Source organism: Elgaria multicarinata, chromosome 5 (assembly GCF_023053635.1).
Source record: "Elgaria multicarinata webbii isolate HBS135686 ecotype San Diego chromosome 5, rElgMul1.1.pri, whole genome shotgun sequence".
Taxonomy (NCBI): domain Eukaryota; kingdom Metazoa; phylum Chordata; class Lepidosauria; order Squamata; family Anguidae; genus Elgaria; species Elgaria multicarinata.
The window spans coordinates 54,313,391-54,334,484 of NC_086175.1; the positions used below are offsets into that span (position 1 = coordinate 54,313,391).

Consider the following 21,094-nt stretch of genomic DNA (forward strand, 5'->3'; position numbering starts at 1 on the left):
CGGCCTCGCAAACCCTCTCCCAGCCACCAAAGAACCCTTGCCACTCTGATGGAACTCTAATGTTGGTAGTGGGAGGGAAAACGGCGTTCTGTGGACATCAAGGGAAGGCCTGGATCCACTGGATCTATAGCCTTCCTGTTCCTCTGACACGCCCCTGAATTTGGAGAAGCTAGACTGGCTCCCTCCCTGGTGTTTCTGGAGGCAGGCTAAAACTTCCTTGTTTCGGCTGTCCTTTGGGGAGTAGTCTGGACTTCTGTTTATGTGTTCTTTATATTCTGGATTTTTTTTTAAAAAAAATCGTATTTTAAATGTTTTAAATATTGTAGTGTTTAATTTTTTCAATTTTTTGTATCTCTCTCTTAACATTAACATTGTTTACATTAAAAACAATAGCACAGTGGCCAGTTCCCAACACTACTCACATTTCATACTAGGTTCTAGGCACCACTAAGGATTAAGTGCAGGGTCACCTCTCCTCAGGTCGATTCCGTGACCAAATATTCCAGGGCATAGTTGTTTAGTGTATGTAGAAATTTTATCGGTCTTCATCATGACACTTCATCATGACACTTCATCCAGTGTGGATGAGGGAATTGTGTCACCCATTCTAACACTTTCTCCTTTGGATGCCCCCTCTCCCATGACCCCTTTTCATTCTCTGTCTCAAGATCACCTTGGGTATTTTAGTCAGAGGGATGACAGCATGTCCCCAATACAAAATTACATCTTGGGCTTGGTATTGTCACTCACAGTGATTCTGTGGAAGAGTCTGCCCCTTTTGAGGTTTCAGGTTTATTTGACAATACACCTTCTTTCAAACACAGAGCAACCCTAGTACACATTTTCCTGTCCTTCCTATAACATTTGTATCCAGAGATGACTGTATCCCACTTGCTGTCTCCATGCCACTAGGTTTTTTTTTATTATGCCTACTATATCTATATTCTCTGTCAAATCTAAGCACTCCAATTCCCTCATCTTGGCTCGGAGGCTTCTAGCATTAGTACAGAAACATTTACACATGATGTCCTTTTCCAGTTGTGGCTGGCATATGCATTTTCCCCTAAGGCCCTGTGACCTCTTTGTCCAGCTGTCATGTTCTACTGTACGCTCATGGTCAATTTAAAAATCAATAAACAAATTCTTTTTTTGGTAGACGTTTATTCCATTGTTGTGGCACATGATATAACTTAAAGACATCACTGGAAAAGTCTTTAATTTCATTAAAATTAAGACAAGCATATTTATAAGAATGTCTTAGGTAAACCTTTCCCTTGTTAAGTGAAAAAGCAACAATGCTTAAAATGGCAACATATTGCCACCTGCTGGCCCCAAATATTTTTGCAGTTTAGCTATGACTTGTATTGAACATCAACACGTATTGAACAATACAACATTGCAGTTTTGGCACAATTTTATGCAAAACAGTCATATTCACTCTGGAATCTATACGAGGGATCCTGTAAATACTTGTCAGGGTTGTCCTAATACTGAAGGCTTTGTTACTTTAAAAAAAAGGGAATCACTTATTTTAGTTATTAATTTGGAATCCCATTTGCTTTAAAAACATATATTTATAAATATATATTATATACTGTGTTTATAAAATTGCAATTGATCTGGAATGGGTGGAAGGATCTTTGGGTTCCCTTTGTTTTGTGTAGGCACGGCCTTTCCTCTGAAAGATTAACTGAATTTCTTTCTAATAGTCTAAATATATATATATATTTTACCATATTGCATCAAATTTAAAATTTTACTTGCAAGCAAATAATACGGTAGACACTCTTCCCCTCTAACTTGCTCAGTATAAAATATATGGCTTTTAATGTTTTCATTCCACATTAGTGTTTTTTGTAGTCAGTGAAAATATGTTAAAAGCACAGAAACCTGCTTGTGCACTTCCAATAGAACCTCAATGCATCTCGTGGTAATGTTACTAAGTGCAGTGATTATTATTACTACTATTATTATTATTTTTTAAAAAAGCAGTAAAGGTTGTTCATCTCCTGCATATGAACACAATACTACCATACCAAAAAAACATTTGCAGAATATACAATCATCTGAACTGCAGATACATAAATACATCTTAGCAACATCAAGGCTGTAGTTTTATCGTACGTACAGCTTATATTTTACAGAGTGGTTAGGGCTGGAATTGTCACCTCATTTTTCCTTCTCGTGACAATTACAAAACCAGGGGAAAAAATTGTTCAGAAATTTTACAGTGCTTTTCAAATTCTTTATAAAGTGAACATGGTTTTTAAGAAAGTTAAATGACAATTGCTTGGTATAAAACAAAGCTGGAATCCAGTCTACCAGTACCATTCCTTCCCTAGCTGGGAAAAGCACGGGCACTGCTGGCGTCGCTCTACTCATACTAACGTTTCAGGGAGAGAGTCTGGATTGTCAGGTGATAAAATCTCCCAAATTTGCCATCGATCCCTTTGCCAATCATGCCAGTCTGGCTCTGACAGTTTTTTACTGTTCTGCTCCCGGTCCGGAGCGGGGCGCTTCCCCTCCGTGGGGTCCTGCTGCTCCTCACACAGGGTGGGCTGTTCAGGCAGCTGAGTCATTACTCTGGCTCCCACGGCCCCTGGGCGGGATTCCGGCCTCCGCAGCCTCCACAACGAATGCTCTGCAGGCTGGAGGGGCGAGGTGGAGCTTTGCCTCGCTTTGTCAGGGTAAGGCGGTGGCGGCCTCTCTTTCCGGAGGGCTTCGGCTTGCTTCACGTACCAGGGCTTCGCTGTGCTGTGCAAACAAGCTGTGTCTGAGTCATGCCCTGCAAGGCGCCCTGCGTCACTCACAGGCAAAGGCTGCTCCGAATTGGACTGGTTGGAATCCCTTCTGCCAGCTACCATTTGTGGGGTGCTGCAAACCCGAGAGAGGGGGGGATGAGGGCGACATTCAGGAAGGGCAGCCGTAGTCTGGCTCCTTCGCATGACTTGTTTTCCGTTATCTAATTCTGCGTTGCTCCCCTGCCACTGAGGGGAAGGCAGCGATAAGTTCCCTTGAGAAAGAGAACACTGCCCCGGCCGCAGTGAATTGCTCTCATAGATGTCTCCATATGACCCTACAGGACAGGGCAGAAAGATCGTCAATGAAGTATGTACCTGATCTGATATATTTAATAGGAAAGGAAAGGAAAGGAAAAGAACCTCTTGTGCAAGCACTGAGTCATTACTGACTCTTGGAGGGACGCTAGCTTTCACTGACGTTTTCTTGGCAGGCCTTATAGCGGGGTGGTTTGCCGTTGCCTTCCCCAGCCGTGATTACCTTTCCTCCAGCTAACTGGGTACTCATTTTACCGACCTCGGGAGGATGGAAGGCTGAGTCGACCCGAGCCAGCTGCCTGAAACCAGCTTCCGCTGGGATCGAACTCAGGCCGTGGGGAGAGTTTCAGCTGCAGAAACTGCAAGCACTAGGATCTAACATTATGCATAGATAATGGCATTAAGACATGACTGCCACTCAGTACACAAACAACTGATTTCAATACTCATATTGTTCTTGTGTATGAACTGCTCTCGAGAAATATAATATCCCCAGGGGTCATCTGATTTGGTTTAAAATGGTAACTGAATATGTCTACTTATCTAGAGCACACTTTCTCAACTTAGCGGTCTTTTAGATGTGCTGGACTACAAGTCCCATTATTCCCAGCCACCATGTTTAAGGATGACTTGGCTCACAATTTAAAATGCCAGAAACAAAAATGCTATATGGTCATATCCAAGTGCCAACATTAAAAAATAAATAAGCCAAATTAGCGTTGGTTTGTGAAGGATAGATGGAGAGAAGCTTCTCTGTCTCATTGATAATTTTAGAACTTGGGGTCACCTGATGAAACTGATTATCAGTAAGTTCAGAACATACAAAAGGTAGTAAGTTTTCCATACGACATATACCTAACTTCTCCACACCACAAAATGCGGCAATGACCATTTGCTTGGATGGATTTAAAAATCCACACAAGCAGTATCCAGTGTTGCCACAGTGCTCAGGTAAACCAATGCTATTGCAAGGTCATTAGCATTTGCAAAGGAAAAGGAAAAGGAAAAATAACAACAGTGAATTTCAGTAGGCAAACCATGCTCATGAAAATTGGCAGCAAATCACTGCTTTTCCCCTTTGCCTAGCAAGCACTGATGATGAAGTGCTATTGTTCATTTATGCTTGCACTGTGACAACACTGGATACTGCCCCATGACTTGACCGATCTACTATGAATATGTCAATCAATAGCTATTAGTCATAATTGCTAAATAGAATCCTCCAATTGCTAATAAACCTCCTGTGGTCAGTGGCTACTACTAAGTGGCTCAGTTCGGACAATATGTTAGTCAACGCAGTGTGAAAACTCCACTCAACAGTTGAGTTTTTAGGGGGTACTCCCCACACAACATGTTCTAACTCCACCGTTGTGTGACTGTGGGCTACTATGGAGTTGAGTAAAATCCACTGCGATATTTGATGGACAGGTCCTCCGCCCTCTCTCCTCCCCTGGTCCTCCTGATGGTATCCCATCAGCCATTTCTACTCCTGGCGGCTCCCCTAGGGTGGCACTCGTTCCTTTTGCTGCTCTTCCCAGGGAAACTCTGTACCCAATGGGAAAAGTCAACTTAACGCAACGGAGAACTCCATGGAGCCCGCCACGCAACATGCAATGCAACGGTTGTGCAGGAACTCTCCTCTGCACAGCATGGATATTCTGCGTGGAATGTTTTCTAAAAACAAAACCAAAAAAAACCCTTCACCGTTGCGTGGAGTTTTCCTGCCAGATAGCACCGTGGAGTTTTAAAACCAACGCTGACTAACGTGTTGTCCAAACTGAACCACTGTCTCCTTCAGGAACATTTGGCTGGCAGCTGTTGAAAACCTAATAATAGACTAAACTGACCTTAAGGTTCTTTTACAATAATAACAATTTAATGTATAGGTTCTGCTTGCTGTGGAAGGAAGGACGCTGCTTATGAAAGGTGCCTTTGCCTGATTTTCAGGGATCCTTCCCCCCACCACACCCCAAAGTCACCCCATTCAGTAGGTTCCTGTGAACCTCTGGATAGCATTTTCAGGGACTTGGAGAGGATGCTGTGCCAAGACAACGTTGGGGAAGTCTGCTTCTATGATAACTACAGTGTCCTAAATCTCCGACAGGAGGTAGCCAGTAGGGTAAATTGCTTCTTGAGCACTCCTGTCATGGTGTACTGCCAGAGTTGTGCCTTGTGCCACCTCCCTCTTTACCTCCAGATTTGCCTCTGGCAGCCAAAGAGTGTCACCCTTCCCTGAGTCAACACCCTGCTCACCTGAGAAGCCAACAGCTGCACCAAGAATGGAAAGGAGGGGGTGGCACCAGTCAAAGTGCAAGGAGAGGATGAAAGGCTATTTAAATATGCTGTGTTTGCTTCACAGAGAGGAGGAGCAGATGGAGACTGGTGGCCAGAAGAGACAGCGTTTCGCAGCCACCTAAGCAAGCAAGGAAGTAGACCATCCAGAAAGCCAAAGTCTGGGAAGGCATGGATGTGTGAGGTGACTTCTCTCGGAGGGAGGGAAGGGGAGGGAGAGAGAAATACATAGCAAGGGACAGACAGAAATATAAAAGAAGAGTGAATTAATTCCTGATCTTTTCCTCCATTAGACAGGGTTCGTTTTGTTTTTCTTTGTTTTCATATGTACCTTTTAGTACACCACATCCTCTTATTAGTCTGGAATACATCATCCTTGCAATGCCTGCCCCTTGCCTAGAAGAAACAGAAATTCCCCTTTGTTTCCCCTCTTGTGTGTGACATGAAAAGTTGGGCACCACCGGCAGTTTGAGGCTGCAACAAAGGCTGTCTCCATCTGGAAATCAGAAGCCCAGCAAGGACCCTTGGAGTTGGCCACCTTCTTAAGAACTGTTTCCATGCTCTGGCCCTTCCTGTGACCTGAGCCCAGAGGAAGTCAACTATTCTAACCCCTGAGGTAAATCTACTAGAAAGAGATTTTCTGCAAAGGGCACACCTGACACCTCATGAAGTCATATGCCACAGCAAAAAAAGACTGGCAATCCTCTGAATGGTTTCAGTATCATTTTCCACTATGATGACACATGATATCACAATAACTTAGAACTCTACTGTAAATACTCATGAAACGTATGCACGTATGCTTAAAGAGCAATGAAATTTATACCTGTCATTCCTAGATCTTTGGAACTACTTTTCAGCGTTGAATGCCACGTTCCCCAGATGTCAAAATAGTCTTCTGAAGCATCTACTGGATGAAGAGGAACATGAAGACATGTTAGTAGACAATCCATTAAGAACTCTCCAGTATAGACATAAAACAGAAACAATGGCTGGGATCCAAAGAACTTTTTAGCTTCCAGTAGCTTTCCCCCCCTTTTTATTTCAACACTGGATCCCTACGTCTTCACATTGAAATTCCGGTTACAAAAGAAACATGCCATGCAGCATAGGGAGTCCCTTTCTAAGTAAAACAGGCTCCCTTAGGCTTACAGAACTATTGCAACATTTTTTTATTTTGGATTCTGGCCCAAAAAATTCTCACCAGAAAAGTATGAAATGTCTTTTTCAAGAATCCCAAAACAAGGCACTAAAAGTAACAATTCTAATTTAAGGTCCAACTGAATGCATTTCTCAGTAGCAGGTTTTTGAACTTGTATAGAAAGGTTGTCTACACTGTTATATTGGTGAACATCTTTAGCATGTATCAAGGGCACATTGATATTCAGAATCAGAAAAAACTCAGGTACCATGACCTTCCCTCCATAGCTTGGGAATTTTACTACCCGTTTTTTTAGACTTTGGGGGTGTGGGTTCAAACCCTTGTTTAGTCAAAGACAAACTACAAACCGAATGGCCTTTGTAGGCCACATCCTACTCCCAAAGATGGGACAAATAGGAATCTTTTATAGGGCGTTCCTACTCTGCTAATGGAATTTATGCTATGGGGTACTGCAAAGTTCAGTCTTGTCTCCCATGGTGTTGGACATTAACATGGAACTACAGGGTGAGGATATCCAGGGATTTGGATTGAAATGTCAGTATGTTAATAACAAACCCTACTTTTCTCTTTTCATCTAGGTGATGCAGTAGACATTTTGAAAAGGTGTATGTATAGCCTGTAATGGCCTGGATGAAGGTCAAGAAACTGAAGCTCAAGAAGTTGAGGCCAACTAGATGAACTCAACCAAATATGGCTGGCCAGGAAATGAGGAGGCAGGATCACCATATTCTAGATGGGCTCTACTCTCTTTAAAGGATCATGTCTATTATATCTGACTCTGCAGATGAAAAGGCAAGTATCCTTCATAGCCTTCAGCCAACTTTGGAAGGGTCAGCTGTGACTCTTCCTGAAAAAAGTTATCTGACTAGTCAAGTTAGATTACTATGTGGGGGTTCCTATAAAGACTGTTTGGTAATTCCAACTGGTTCAGAATATGGGTGAAAGGGTTTTAACAATTATATTTAGAAATAAACGTATCCCACCAGTACTTAAGAGTCCACTGGTTACCAGGTCATTTCTGAGTACAATTCAAAGTTTTAGTTTTAATGCTTAAATTCCAGTAAGAACTGTTCCTTACTGCAAATGCTTTAACATTTTATTCTAGTGTCATTTTTACTGTATTTTTAATTCATTGTTATTGTATTTCCCTTTTGTTTTTATGTGATTCAGTCTGACGTGCCTTTTTATAGTCAAAAAGCAACCCTAAATAATTTTACAAATAAACTAAATACAAGTTTTTAAAAACTGCCTGGGTACACGATCACCTGTATTTGCTCAATAATGAAGTTCTGATTCCATTCTCCCGAGGGAATTAGTTAAATAACTCATCAGGACAAGGTCAGTTCTCAGAAACAGGATGTTTCTTACCAACTGGACAAAAAGCATAATTAATCATGGCTGCTTCAATGGAGGGGTGGTCAGAAGCAACAATGTGGAGAAGTAATATGGAGATCCAGGATCTCTTCTCGAGTGCAGGACACGGAATAAAGGGCTGAAGTTACAGGAAGTCAGATTCCGGCTGGATATCAGGGAAAACTTCCTGACTGTTAGAGCAGTACGACAATGGAACCAGTTACCTGGGAGGTTGTTGTCTCTCCCACACTAGAGGCATTCAAGAAGCAGCTGGACAACCATCTGTCAGGTATGCTTTAGGGAGGATTCCTGCATTGAGCAGGGGGTTGGACTCGATGGCCTTATAGGCCCCTTCCAACTCTACTATTCTATGATTCTATGATAACTCTAGACAGCAGATAAATACACAACGAAATGAATAACAGTGACATTTCACCTAGCTTGTTTGCTGATCATACCTTTCCCAAGCCATGATCCAAGGGAATTCTCTCTTGATTTGGGCTGAAAATTGCTGACCAATGTGCATTGTTCTGGTACTTTAAATAACTTATCGGAACTGAGGGACATATCGTCTTGCATTCCCAAAAGAGACCGTTCTGAAAGCACTGGGGAATTGTTGTCATAAGGTGAGATGTCACCACTTGAGGCTCTATTTGAGTCTATGGACGAATGTCTGCCTTCCATGGAGAACGAACCCTCTGACTGGAGAATTTCAGGGCTTCTGATAAAATTTGACATACAAACATAAATTAATGAACTTCAGGCCATGTAAACAACATTTAAACAGCATATAAGGATTATAAGGGCACAGATGCTGGAATGAAAGGGCTTTTATAACAATGATGAAATTATTCTCTACACTACATAAGTAAAAACACACTGCCACAAACTATACAAGACAATAAATACAAATCAATAGATGTTCTGAAAATGTTTATATTGCAACAGGTTAAGGGGAAATTATAATTGAAAGCAGAACTTACTTCTTGTGTTACACTGATAGTTTTCCTCTACAATGAGATTATTTTTGTCAATGGGTAAAAACATTTCTCCAATACAATAGGGTATAATCCAGGATACTGTGTCTGTGTATGTATAGCAGATACACATTTTGGTAATTTATTAAATAGGAAAGATATATGTAATGAAGCAAGGTAACACAAGAAATATTGAGGGCAGAAAAGAAGGCACTCACTGAAATACTGCACAAACAAGCTTTCAAGTACCTTACCTTGGGTATGTTTGTGACATTCTATTTCTTCTCAAAGGGTAATCCCTGATAAGCACTTAAAATGGCCACTGCTTTATACAGGATTTAAAAAGGAAGCTTTCACCATTAGAACTCTGTTAATATATTGAGGGAGATTGAAATTTTCATCCTTGCAAATTCAGGCATATTACAAGGAGTGGAGGGGCGGGGAGGGAGAATCCAGAAATAGATGGCCATCACAGTAGCGTTAGTGGCAAGCAGTGTTATATAATGCCAAATACTGTATTTATTTTTTCATCTTGACAGAGCAGCATTAAATCAGGCACGCTTTGTTCTGTACTCCAGTGACGAGGAAAAGGCAGTGAAGAGGAAAAGGAAAAACTGTGAGGCTTTTAGCTAAAAGTAAAGTCCAGAAAGCATTTGTAGCGACATCAAGAGAAAAGGCCAAATAGGCAGTCACTAAGCACATTTTACAAGTAGCTGTCTTTTAAAAGGATAATCATCATGAGAACGAAGCGTTGAAGTAGTTCTCACACATTTTGCTATGGAACCAATTACTTCCACTGCCGGACGTGTGTTCACTTCTGGCTGAAGAATTTCAAAATTTTCATGTCATTGGTCTAGATTTAAAATCCATAATCAAGTAGAATCAGGATAGTCCCAAGAGATGTGTAGTTATAGATTTTGATGGTTTATTCTGTTGATAACTACATGTGTATCTGACTTTTTATTTTCCGGTTCCAACTTCCCATTGGGAAAAAATAACCCAGTTAGTATGTAGCCATCTCTTCAAATTGGAATAGAAACAGGGTCATGTCTTATGAGCATTACATTTGTTTCATGCTGACCAATTGTCCCTCTAATCTTCTAGCCAAATTCTTTCCCATGACTTTATGGTTACAGCTGGAAACATTCTAGCATCAAAACATATAAAAAGTGATTCCTGGGGTGCCTCATTATTAATTAGGTGGTAGGTAAAGCAGCAACTTTTCCTAGTAGCAGAACAAGTGTGAAGTGACAATTCCCTCATCATTTTCAGAAACATTTAAACTTACTGTTATTGAAATAGGTAGCACAGTCACTAGTACCATCTGTTGTGATTTACAAGACCCTTATTCCATACAGTTTCTTAGAAAAGTTGGGAAAGGTGTATTGCCTACTTGAGGCACAAATGGTGCTGGAATAAATTTTAAGGGAAGACCCAGCATATTTGTCATACAAGACTGATAAATAAATCCACATGGTTGCCAGTTGCAAGTTATTGGCTGGTGATACTAGTGATGTAGGTGCATATGTGAACAGCTGTCAAACTGAACTTTTTCTAAGAAACATTTAAGATTGCAATATACTTGACTGTTGATAATACTACTGGGATTTAACATCTTTTGCATTGGAACTCATTAGAAACAAATGATATGGACATGATCCAAAGCTTTACATGTGCCCAACACAGCTCCTGTATGAGTTGGCTGTACTGCAATGAGGAAGCCAGTTCTACAGGCATCATTTTGTAAGCAAAGTTCTGTCTACTCTACTGAACTAGATAGGAAAGATCTGTGTATACACTAGAATTTATTTGACTTGGAGAACAGCTGGATCATGGCTATATGATACAGAAAATAGAATCCCATTTAATGCAATATGGATCTAATCAGCCTACATCAGCATTTCCTGCTTTTCTTGAACACATATGGCCTGGTTAGTACGTAACAATAATCCATGATTTATTTAATCCATGGTTTATTTAATCTATGGTTAATCCATAGTTTATTGCCCTATCCAGGGTAAAGTGACTCATTTTTTTACTGCTCTTACCTGATGCCTCATTAGTCTAGCGAAACAATGCACAAACAACCCATGGTTCTGGGTTCACATGTATTGACAACCCGTGGTTTAAACAACCCAGAGTTCACAAAGCAACAACAAACCATCACAACAAGCCAGAATCCAACAACCCATGTCATAGTTTGGTGTGATGTGCGAACCACGGCACTGTTCAAGATGCTCAACAACCACTACTGTTTAACTGATGAAATTCATGTATTAAAATATCCTTACAGGATATGGACTGTATTATGAAAAATATATGCAAACAGAATTAATTGATGCTGAAGGTACTAGGGCTGCAACCACTTAAGTTATAAAAGGGACTAGTGATTTGACATCACAATTGTTCCTTTAAAATTTTAAGGTTTAAATCAATGTAACTAGAGCTTTGAAACTAGAAACCTTTAAATAATTCCAACAGAAATTAAATCCCCAATTAAAATAAATGAAGAAACAAAAATTACTCACGATGACTGGGAAGCTTTCCTTCTCAGCAAATAGTCTACAACGTCTGGGTCAGTCTCAAGCAGACTAATCAGAACTTCATTTTGAAGGTCAGCAGGGACCTGTATATGAATGAAGCATCAAAGAGGTAAGTGAAAAATGATGCATCACCGTGTTGTTTAATCAAAAGCTAACTGTTATAAAAACAACAACCACAACAACACAGAACAGCAGATCACTGATTAGAAATTATTATTTACATAGATTGAAAAAGAGTTTGGTACAAGGGAGTTGTAGGCCAAAACATCTGGAGGGACACAAATTGCCCATCCCTGTATTAGATGATAACTCTCTCAGAATGGTACTACAATTTCTAGAGCATCGTTTAGAAACCAACGTGGCTACTTCTGTAGTTTGAACTTCAGAATCTGATCGTGGTTCCCTGAGGCAATTATTCTATTAAAAACAAGGAATGTAATGCTGGCATTTACAAGAATGTGTACAGTCAGGTGTTTATGCTATTTAATCCTGAAATTAATACCTTTGATTACATCTGCAGTTTGTGTACCTAGGGTTAGGTATAGTTTTCATAATTTGAATGAAAAATAAAAGTGATAAGACTTATTTCCTAACTGACAGGTTTATCAAGTGCACACCTGCATGGCCATTTAGTGCCAAGTTTCCGTAGTTGTCATATGGTCCAGAAAATAGAAGCCTCTATATCGTATTGCTGTGACGGGCATATCAGATGTTTCCAAGTTTTCAGAAGAATATATAAAGTATCAGAGAAAACAATCACGAGGAAGCACTTTAACATGCTGTAATCCTATGCATACTTATATGGGAGTAAGGCCTATTGAACACAGAGACAGTGTGCCCCTCAATGCCAGTTGCTAGGAAAGCCAAGTGGGAAGATGCTGAAGCACACATACCCACAAGGGCATCTGGTTTACCACTGTAGGAACAGAATGCTAGATAAGGCAGACCTTTGGTCTGATTCAGCATAGCTCTTATGTCCTTATGAGTTTTGTCTGAGTAAACATGCATAGGGTTGTGCTTTAATGGGGCTAGATATTTCACTGTACATTCTCTTTAAGCATTTTGGGAAGGCATGATTAGTTGCCCAACTTCTCTGGACTACTTATTCCATTACCAATATACTTGACTTGGCCAATCACATCATGGGGCTGAAGCTGTTCACCCTTACCAGGAGGGCCCCCCTACAACCACTGACTCCAGCAGATGTTCTGAATAGGAATACATAGCAAATGAATGAGATTTGAAAAGAAAAGGAAGAAAAGGCACTGCTTATTATTATGGAGCTGTGAATAGTACTACAGGAATACAGTGGCAGTAGGATTTGTATTCCACAAATCCATGTGGGTTGAACATCAGGAAAAACTACCTGACCATTAGAGCCGTATAACAATGGAACCAATTACGTAGGGAGGTCATGGGCTCTCCCACACTATAAGCATTCAAGATGAAGCTGGACAACCATATGCCAGGTGTGCTTTAAGGTGGATTCCTGCATTGAGCAGGGGGATGGGCTTGATGGCCTTATAGGTTCCTTCCAACTGTACTATTCTATGATTCCGTAGCAAAGAGAAAAGGGGAAAAGTGAGCTATGTTTGTTCAAGCATAACCACCATCACTGCGGATGCTCTCCAAAGTGATGTTTATCTTCATAAGTTTACAAGCTTATATTTGAAAGCATCCAGATATTTTGTATACCTTTGGATGATTTGTTCTGATTTCAATTTTACCATTTTTTATCATCTTCCATATCCAACCCACTCTATTAAAACACACACACACACACACACACACACACACACACACACACACTGCATTACTTATGAATAACCTGGTTATGTATCAAATGAACTTGCAGGCAGAACAACACAGACAAAGCCATCCTGGCTTGACTCCATTCCACAAAATGTTATCTGCTACATTTAGCTCTGTATCACCTTACAAATTATCTATTTTGAAAACACATATCCAGGAAGTACAACACAGTCACAGTCACATTTGACTTCAAAAGAGAAAACTTCTCTAAAATGAGGGAACTGGTGAAAAGGAAGTTGAAAGGGGGGAGTCAAGAGGGTAAAATCCCTTCAAAATGCTTGGAGATTTCTCAAAACCACAATAACAGAAGCTCAGCTAAAATGTATAACACAGGTTAGGAAAGGTAGCACTGAGTCCAAGAGGTAACCAGCATGGTTAACAAGCAATGTCAAGGAAACTATTAGAGAAAAGAGGGAGGCGGTTGAATGAAAATGGAGTTAAAGGAGTACTGAAGGAGGTCAAGAAGATTGCAGAGAAGCTAAATGAATTATTCTCATCAGACTTCACTGCAGAAGATATGGGACAGATACCTGTGCCTGAACAGATGAGTTTCAGGAAGGGAGTCTGAAGAATTGACACAAATAGTGGTGAGAAAAGATTAAGGTCTCAACCTTATAGGAAAATCTAAAGCAAATAAATGGTATCCATCCTAGAACCACCATGGGAGGGGGGTGGGTTGGATCCACAGTTGGATCTGTACATAGTTAAACACAGCACATAGTCAAACTATGGAATTCGCTTCCAGAAGACATAGTGATGGCCACCAATTTGGATGGCTTTAAAAGAGGGTTAGAGAAATTCCTGGATGAGGAGGCTATCAATGGCTGCTAGTCCTAATGGCTATATGCTACCACTAGTAGCAGAGGAAGTAAGCCTATGTATACCAGAGGCTGAGGAACATGGGTGGGAGGGTGCTATTGTACTCATGTCCTGCTTGTGGTTTCTTGGTTGACAGCTGGTTGGTCACTGTATGAACAGAATGCTGGACTAGATGAATCCAGCATGGCACTTATGTTCTCTAGTGAAAGAATTTTAATACAGCTCTATCCACTTGCATCTTAGAATCTACTTGTGGAGAATACATATTTTCCATGTTGCTTTAGTGCAGCTTTTTACAAAAATATATGCAAAATGGATTTATGAATATTTACTATTGTGCTAAATCACTAGCAGATTATTGGTGCTAATCCATTTAAGAAATGCAAACAATCCCTAGTAAAATTGTGTATTGCTCCTGACAAGCAGAACCATCCTGACCTGACAATAAACCCTTGCAGTAAGCCAAATATCACATTCTGTTCTACTGGATTTTATTTCGCAGATCTTGCTCCAGTTGCAGTGCTGAAGCCGTTCACAGCTGGAAGAATGAGGGGAAAAAACTTGGCAGTGTCACATTTAAGTTGTACACTGTGGATCCATGCTCTCGTCCAAATGTTTCCCTATTTGAAACTAGTACAAATGTCAAAGTCTTAACTATAAACAGCAGCCCTGGCCTCCTCCCACTCTTTTAAGGTTTGAAAAACAGTTTGCTGCTGCTTGATGGGGAACTATCAGAGTCGTTTATGACAAAATTGACAAGCTGATTCCTATGCATCTACGACCCTGGCAAAGAATGCGTAGTGTGAATTTGGAGAATTCTGAGCTTGCAGAATGTTAAGAGCAAAATGAAAACACCACCTTGTGGAGATGTTTTTGTAAACCAAGAGCTAAACACAAATGGCTTGATATATATATATATACACACACACACACACACACACACTCAAAGAGCTAACTTGGGATCCACTGAAGCAGTCTGATTGGTAAAGCACTGACACAGACAGTTAGAGTCTCTCCAGAGATGCTTTTCCACTGCACATATCTGATGTCAAACTGACATACATCCATGGCGCTCTCTAATTCTAAACACGTCATTTGAAATGGTATATTGTTCCCTTGCATCCAGCAAGCCACTTAGTTTGGTCTTCAGAACTACAAGATATTTATCAGCAAAATTGCTCCAAGAAAGTGACGAAATAATTCCACAATACTCATTTTAAGCTTCAGTTCAAAATGAAGTGAGAAAGAGAGAGCACAAAAAACTGTAGGAGTTGAAATGGTTCATGGACTAATTAACCCTTTAGCCACTGCCCCCCCCTGCTTATCTATTAGATTTATAGCCTGCCCTATGCCAGCATAATTCAAATACTCTATAAATCAAGCTGTGAAAGATCCATAACTTCTGATTCTGAACTTCTATTTTCAGCTTCATGGACATACGAAAATATAAGGTTTGTATTAACAGAGACCTGCTTATGAAGTCCTTCATATATGAGTTTGTTCATTGATATGGCACTACTTCTAAATAATCACATTATGAAGAATATCCATGAAACTCATGCAACCACATTCCATAAAGCAAACATCTGCTAACCTGGAGAAATGTATTGCTAGCATATAATACTGGTAAGTATGAATACTGGGAGAAATTACACATGCCTATTATTATTTATTTATTATTGCATTTATATCCTGCCTTCTTTTCCTTCAATGAACCCAAGGCGGCATACATCCTCGTCCTCCTCCTCCTCTCCATTTTAACCTCACAACAACGACAACCCTGTGAGGTAGGTTGGGCTGAGAGTTTGTGACTGGCCCAAAGTCACCCAGTGGGTTTCCATGGCTGAGTGGGGACTAGAACCAAGCACGACTCCCAATCCAACACCTTAGCCACTACACCACACTGGCTCTCATTACCATGACATGATATCTTGAATATATGTTTGTAATTCTTTTCAATAAATTACTCCTGGATTAAGCAATTGTGTCTTCAATCTCTAAAAATTCCTTTAACCCCTTAAAGTGATAAAGCTTTGGGATGTTCAGTGCTTTCAAATGTCAAGGTTGCGTGTCTGAAAATGCACTCAGGCCTAATGTACACCAAGCAGGATATTGCACTATGAAAGCGGTATGAAAGTAGTATATAAAAGGCAGGAGCCACACTACTGCTTTATAGTGGTATTGAAATGTACTAACAACTGTTGACACATACCATATACTGCTTTCATACCACTTTCATAGTGCAATATCGGTGTAGATTAGGTCTCAGGCATACGGGCAACAGGAACACTTGCTAACCCCCCACACCTGTTTCCTCCCACAAAATTCCACCCCTCTTGAGGGTAGGGGGGAGGTGGTTTTTAAAAAATAAGCTGCTATTGTCTACAATGGGCTCTTTTTCCTTCTTAACCACCACCTTCCCACACGGGTAGGAATTTCACAAGAAAAAATCCTTGAAGTCTTTTTTTTTAAAAAAAAAATCTTCTGGATCACTGCAGGGCAGCATGTGCTTACAGGAGAGTAGTAAAAGGTACTAGTGGTCTCTTGCCTTTTTGGGGGGCAAGGTATGAGTCTCTCTTGCCTAAAAGTAGCAAGAACTCTGTTAAAAGAAACTCTTCCTATCCTCTCTTCAGGCAATATCATAATATATATAAATATATAGTCTATAGATATACACTGTTATGTATTTTAAAATAAACTAAGAAAAAAGTTACATACACATTGCATTTGACAACTATATGAATGCCAAATAAGAAAGTTTTCACCAACCATGAAAAGTGTTTCGTAGTTTTCTATCATCTTTTGTACAACAGCAATAATGGCCGTACTCTCCTCAGCACGTGCTGTACTTTGAACGGTGAATTCTTTGTCTGTCGTCTTCTGCTTGTGCAAGAGATTAGGTCCAAATATAGTGGCTAGGTTGAGTGACGTCATTTTGTTGCCCGGGATCTAAGGAGAGAAGAAAAACAGAATAAGTTTGGGCACTTAACTCTGGAAGTGGCTACCCAGGACTTTGCATAGGCCAAATCTCCTTGCCTAACCAGCATTGTCCGAGACAAATTTGCTCTCAGTGGGTGTGTTTGCACAAATATGAATGATAACAAATATGAATGACAGCTTTTATATGGAACTGCACTATTCACTATTTAACTGAACAAGGAAAAATATAAATAAAAACGCAAGACTGCACTGCAAAACAAACGAAAGGTGAGGAAAAGGTTAGTTCTCCAATCTTCAAAACATTCCAAGTCAGGGAGAAAGAAGTCACAGAAACGATGAACTTACCTCCTGGCTATCTTGGTCTATCCTATCTTCTGCATGGCTCGCTACAGTGGCAAGGAAGTGGAGGAGCCGGTGTAAGGTGTCACAGTTGCAGGGAGGTAGAAGATAAATAAGAAGTTGCAGAGTGCTTAGTTGTTCATGGGCCTCTAATACTAAGACAGAAACATATTCGAAGGAGTGGGTTCACAGTAATGTACACAATTACATACATTTTACACTATTCTCAACTAACAGAGTGATACAGACATTTTAAATATTTTCAGGGATTTGAGCAACCAGACACTACTGGGCAGTATCAACAGGTTGCAATTACATAGATACACAACAAATGCTGGTCTGGAGTAAAAGGGTTCATGTGATCCTGAAAAATCATTAGAAATCTTAGAATTTCATCTTTAGTTGCCATGAGAACAACATTTTCCATTACTATTATAGCTTTTGGAGAGGAAACTCTACTATAGATCTTTACAGCTACTCTGAATCAGCGGGATTGCATATAGCATGTCCAGATTTCTATATGACAATGTAATGACTGGAAAGTGGGACAAAATCAGATCTTGGATGCCTTGCAGAACAAACTTCACTTCTTGTGTAACTTCAGGCATTGACAATAGGTTTGGAACTACAATTTACATCCTGAAAAAATGTGCAATCTCTAAACACGCTGCAGTCGATTAGCATGTGCACATGGTTAGCGTAACGTACACACAAAGTACATGAACATGATAGATGCAGGGCACGTGCTTGTTCCCATTTTCAAATAACTACATTTTGCTTGACCCAAGAACTGTTGTTCTATGGCAGCTTTTCCTAACCTGTTGCCCTCCAAATGTTTTGGACTCCAACTCCCATCAGCCCCATCCAGGAATAGTTAGGAATATTGGAGGTTGTAGGTCAACACATCTGAAGGGCACTAGGTTGGGGAAGGTTAAATTATAATTTCAGGCAGACACAGGCATCCCACTGCCTTCCAGATGTGTTGGACTACAGCTACCATAAATCACAGACCACTGACCATGTTGCTGTGGCTGATGGAAATTTGAGTCCAATATCATAAAGAGGGCCACAGATCCCCCACCATTGAATTAGATCATTACAAGCCTAATCATACAAATGTGAAACTGATTATTTGTGAACTGCCCAAAAAGCTTCGGCTATTGAGCAGCATAGAAATGTAATAAATAAATAGGTAACTGTTAGGGTCAATTGCTTTAAGTTCAGCACTCTGTCCATTGAGCCACAATGGGTTCTTCAAGCAAGCGGCTGTCCCAAGAAGTGGCTGGTTTGTTTCTCCATTACAAAAACTCAAGAAAACTCCTATTAAATGTTCGGAGGATCCCACACATATTTAAAATAGATAAAATCGCAAACAAACAAAAAAATGCAGATAAGGGCTACATGTTTAAAGAACCAGTAAAAGAGGAGTTGCCATCCTTACAGAGCGTGTTGATAAAAGGAGTATAAAGCTCCCTAGTCAAGAGCGGGTCAGGCATGTCACGAAGGAATTCCTTTAATAAAGCAGCTACATCATGAATGCTGTGTTCTTCATCCAACATGACATCCACACCACGGTCAAACTCCTCACGTAACTAGAAAAATCAGTACAAGAGAAAAAGGTCACATCAAAACATTTACATTATTATATTACATTTAAAGAAAAAGATGATCTAGCGTCCCTGCCTCTTTCCAGTGAGAATTCCCTGTCTCTAAGGCCTTTTTCACCCCACTAGGAACTACCTTCTCTCTCACACACTGGGTTTCGCTGTCACATGGAGTTTTAAGGCTCAAGCCCAAGCCTTTTTACCCTATAACTTTGTGCTGTTCCTTTATTACCTCCCTCCTATGTGGCCAAGAGCAGAAGGCATAGGATTTTATAAACCACGAAAGCTTTATTAATTACAGTAATAAGTCGTTGAATAACAAACAGGCAACTCTTATTGGCTTTATTAATATATGTTCTCTTATACGCAGTACTCTAAATCATACTCTCAAACAATCATTTCACAAATCACCACAGACCTCCCTCTTTTTCAGTCCTCAATCCTAAACTCCTGGCTATATTCCTATCTCTGTCTGACTCACACAGCACATCACACAGTTTTTATAATACACACACTTCACACACACCTTCACTCACTCAGACAATCATCACACATATGCAAATCCACCATTTTCCCTGTCACTCATCTCTCTCTCATCACATAAATACTTGCCATAAAACATAAGCACATAACCATAACCACAAGTTCATCACTCCAACCCACCACATGTAAACTTGGCCCTTGCCCATCTTGGCTAATATGATCCAGCAGAGGTGGGTTGATTGGGTGGGTCCAGGGGGTGGTAAATACCTCACTCTGTCTTGGGTGGTGCCTGCTGCCTTGAAAGAGGCTGTACTGCACCCTCTTCTGAAGAGGACCCCCCTGGACCCAGAGGTATGTGAGAACTACTGCCCCATTACTAATATCCCCTTTTGGGGCAAAGTGCTTGAGTATGTGGTGGCTGGGCAACTTCAGACGTTCTTGAAGGAAACTGATTATCTGGACCCGTTCATGCCAGGGCATGGAACTGAAACAGCCTTGGCCTTTTCGGTGGTGTCCCCCAGACTGTGGAATTATCTCCCTGATAAGGCTCGCCTGGCGCCAACGCTGCTATCTTTCCGGCGCCAGGTTAAGACTTTCCTCTTTGCCCAGGCATATGGCGGCACATCCTAATTGCCCACATGTTTAGTTTTTAAATCGGTTTTTAATGTTTTATGTGTGTATGTTCTGTGTTTTAGAGTTTTAAATTTTATACAGTTGTTTTTACCTCAATTTTAGAATTTCTGTAAACCGCCCAGAGAGCCCTGGCTATGGGAGCATATAAGTGTAATATAAGTGTAATAAATAAATAAATATTTATTTATTTATAAATAAATAAATAAATTGGCTGCTCTGACTGACGACCTACTCTGGGTGAAAGACAGGGAGAGTGCTACCCTAGTGATCTTCCTGGATCTCTCAGTGGCTTTTGATACCATTGATCATAGTATCATACTGGATTGGCTCTGTGAGATGGGCACTGTGGTATTAGGAGATTTCTGTTCCACCCCATGGCTATTAAGCTGTGGGGTGCCACAGGGCTCTATTCTATTCCCCCATGCTTTTCAACATCTATATGAAGCTGCTGGGTGAGGTCATTACGGGTTTTGGGGTTAGATGCCATCAGTGTGCTGATGATACTCAGCTCTATTTCTCCTTGTCATCGGAGTCAGCTGGGGCGGTGAAGGTGCTGGACCAGTGCCTGGAGGCTGTAATGGGCTGGATGAGGGCTAATAAACTGATGCTGAATCCTGGTAAGACGGAAGCTCTGTGGGTTGGTGGTTCCCAAGTCCAGGAATTGGGTAAGCAACCTGTTCGGAATGGGATTGCACTCCCTTTGAAGGAGTAGGTGTAGTTTGGGAGTACTTCTAGATCCATCCTTGTCACTGGAGGCCTAGGTGGACTCCATGGCCCAAAGTACTTTGGGTCAGCTTTGGCTGATCCGCCAGCTATGGCCTTTCCTGGACAGGGATAACCTAGCCACAGTAGTGCATGCACTGGTAACATCCTGATTAGATCACTGCAATGCACCCTACGTGGGGCTGCCCTTGAAGACAACTCGGAAGTTGCAGCTAGTGCAAAATGCAGCAGCTAGACTGCTGACCGGTACATCCCACAAAGACCATTTAACACTGGTCTGCTTATATACTTCCAGTCAGAATACATTTAAAGCCTTAAACAGCTTGGGACCTCGATACTCGAGGGAGTGCTTCTCCCT

General features: G+C 40.8%; 1 protein-coding gene across 4 annotated transcripts in view; it reads right to left on the reverse strand.

Annotated features, from left to right (window-relative positions):
- Window positions 1–1,172: 1,172 nt before the first annotated feature.
- The window catches only part of ARHGAP6 (Rho GTPase activating protein 6), a 238,296-nt gene continuing 218,374 nt past the window's right edge, over window positions 1,173–21,094 (reverse strand). For 2 of the 4 annotated variants that reach the window (XM_063126374.1, XM_063126375.1), the window contains exons 7-13: window positions 18,735–18,885; window positions 17,300–17,448; window positions 16,784–16,963; window positions 11,369–11,466; window positions 8,322–8,584; window positions 6,175–6,255; window positions 1,173–3,076 (exon numbers count right to left, since the gene is read on the reverse strand). In XM_063126374.1, coding sequence (XP_062982444.1) covers window positions 2,379–3,076; window positions 6,175–6,255; window positions 8,322–8,584; window positions 11,369–11,466; window positions 16,784–16,963; window positions 17,300–17,448; window positions 18,735–18,885 — 1,620 coding nt within the window. In that variant the 3' untranslated portion in view covers window positions 1,173–2,378. Of the gene's footprint in view, window positions 3,077–6,174; window positions 6,259–8,321; window positions 8,585–11,368; window positions 11,467–16,783; window positions 16,964–17,299; window positions 17,449–18,734; window positions 18,886–21,094 lie in introns of all 4 variants that reach the window. The other 2 variants (XM_063126373.1, XM_063126376.1) reach the window with 1 other exon arrangement.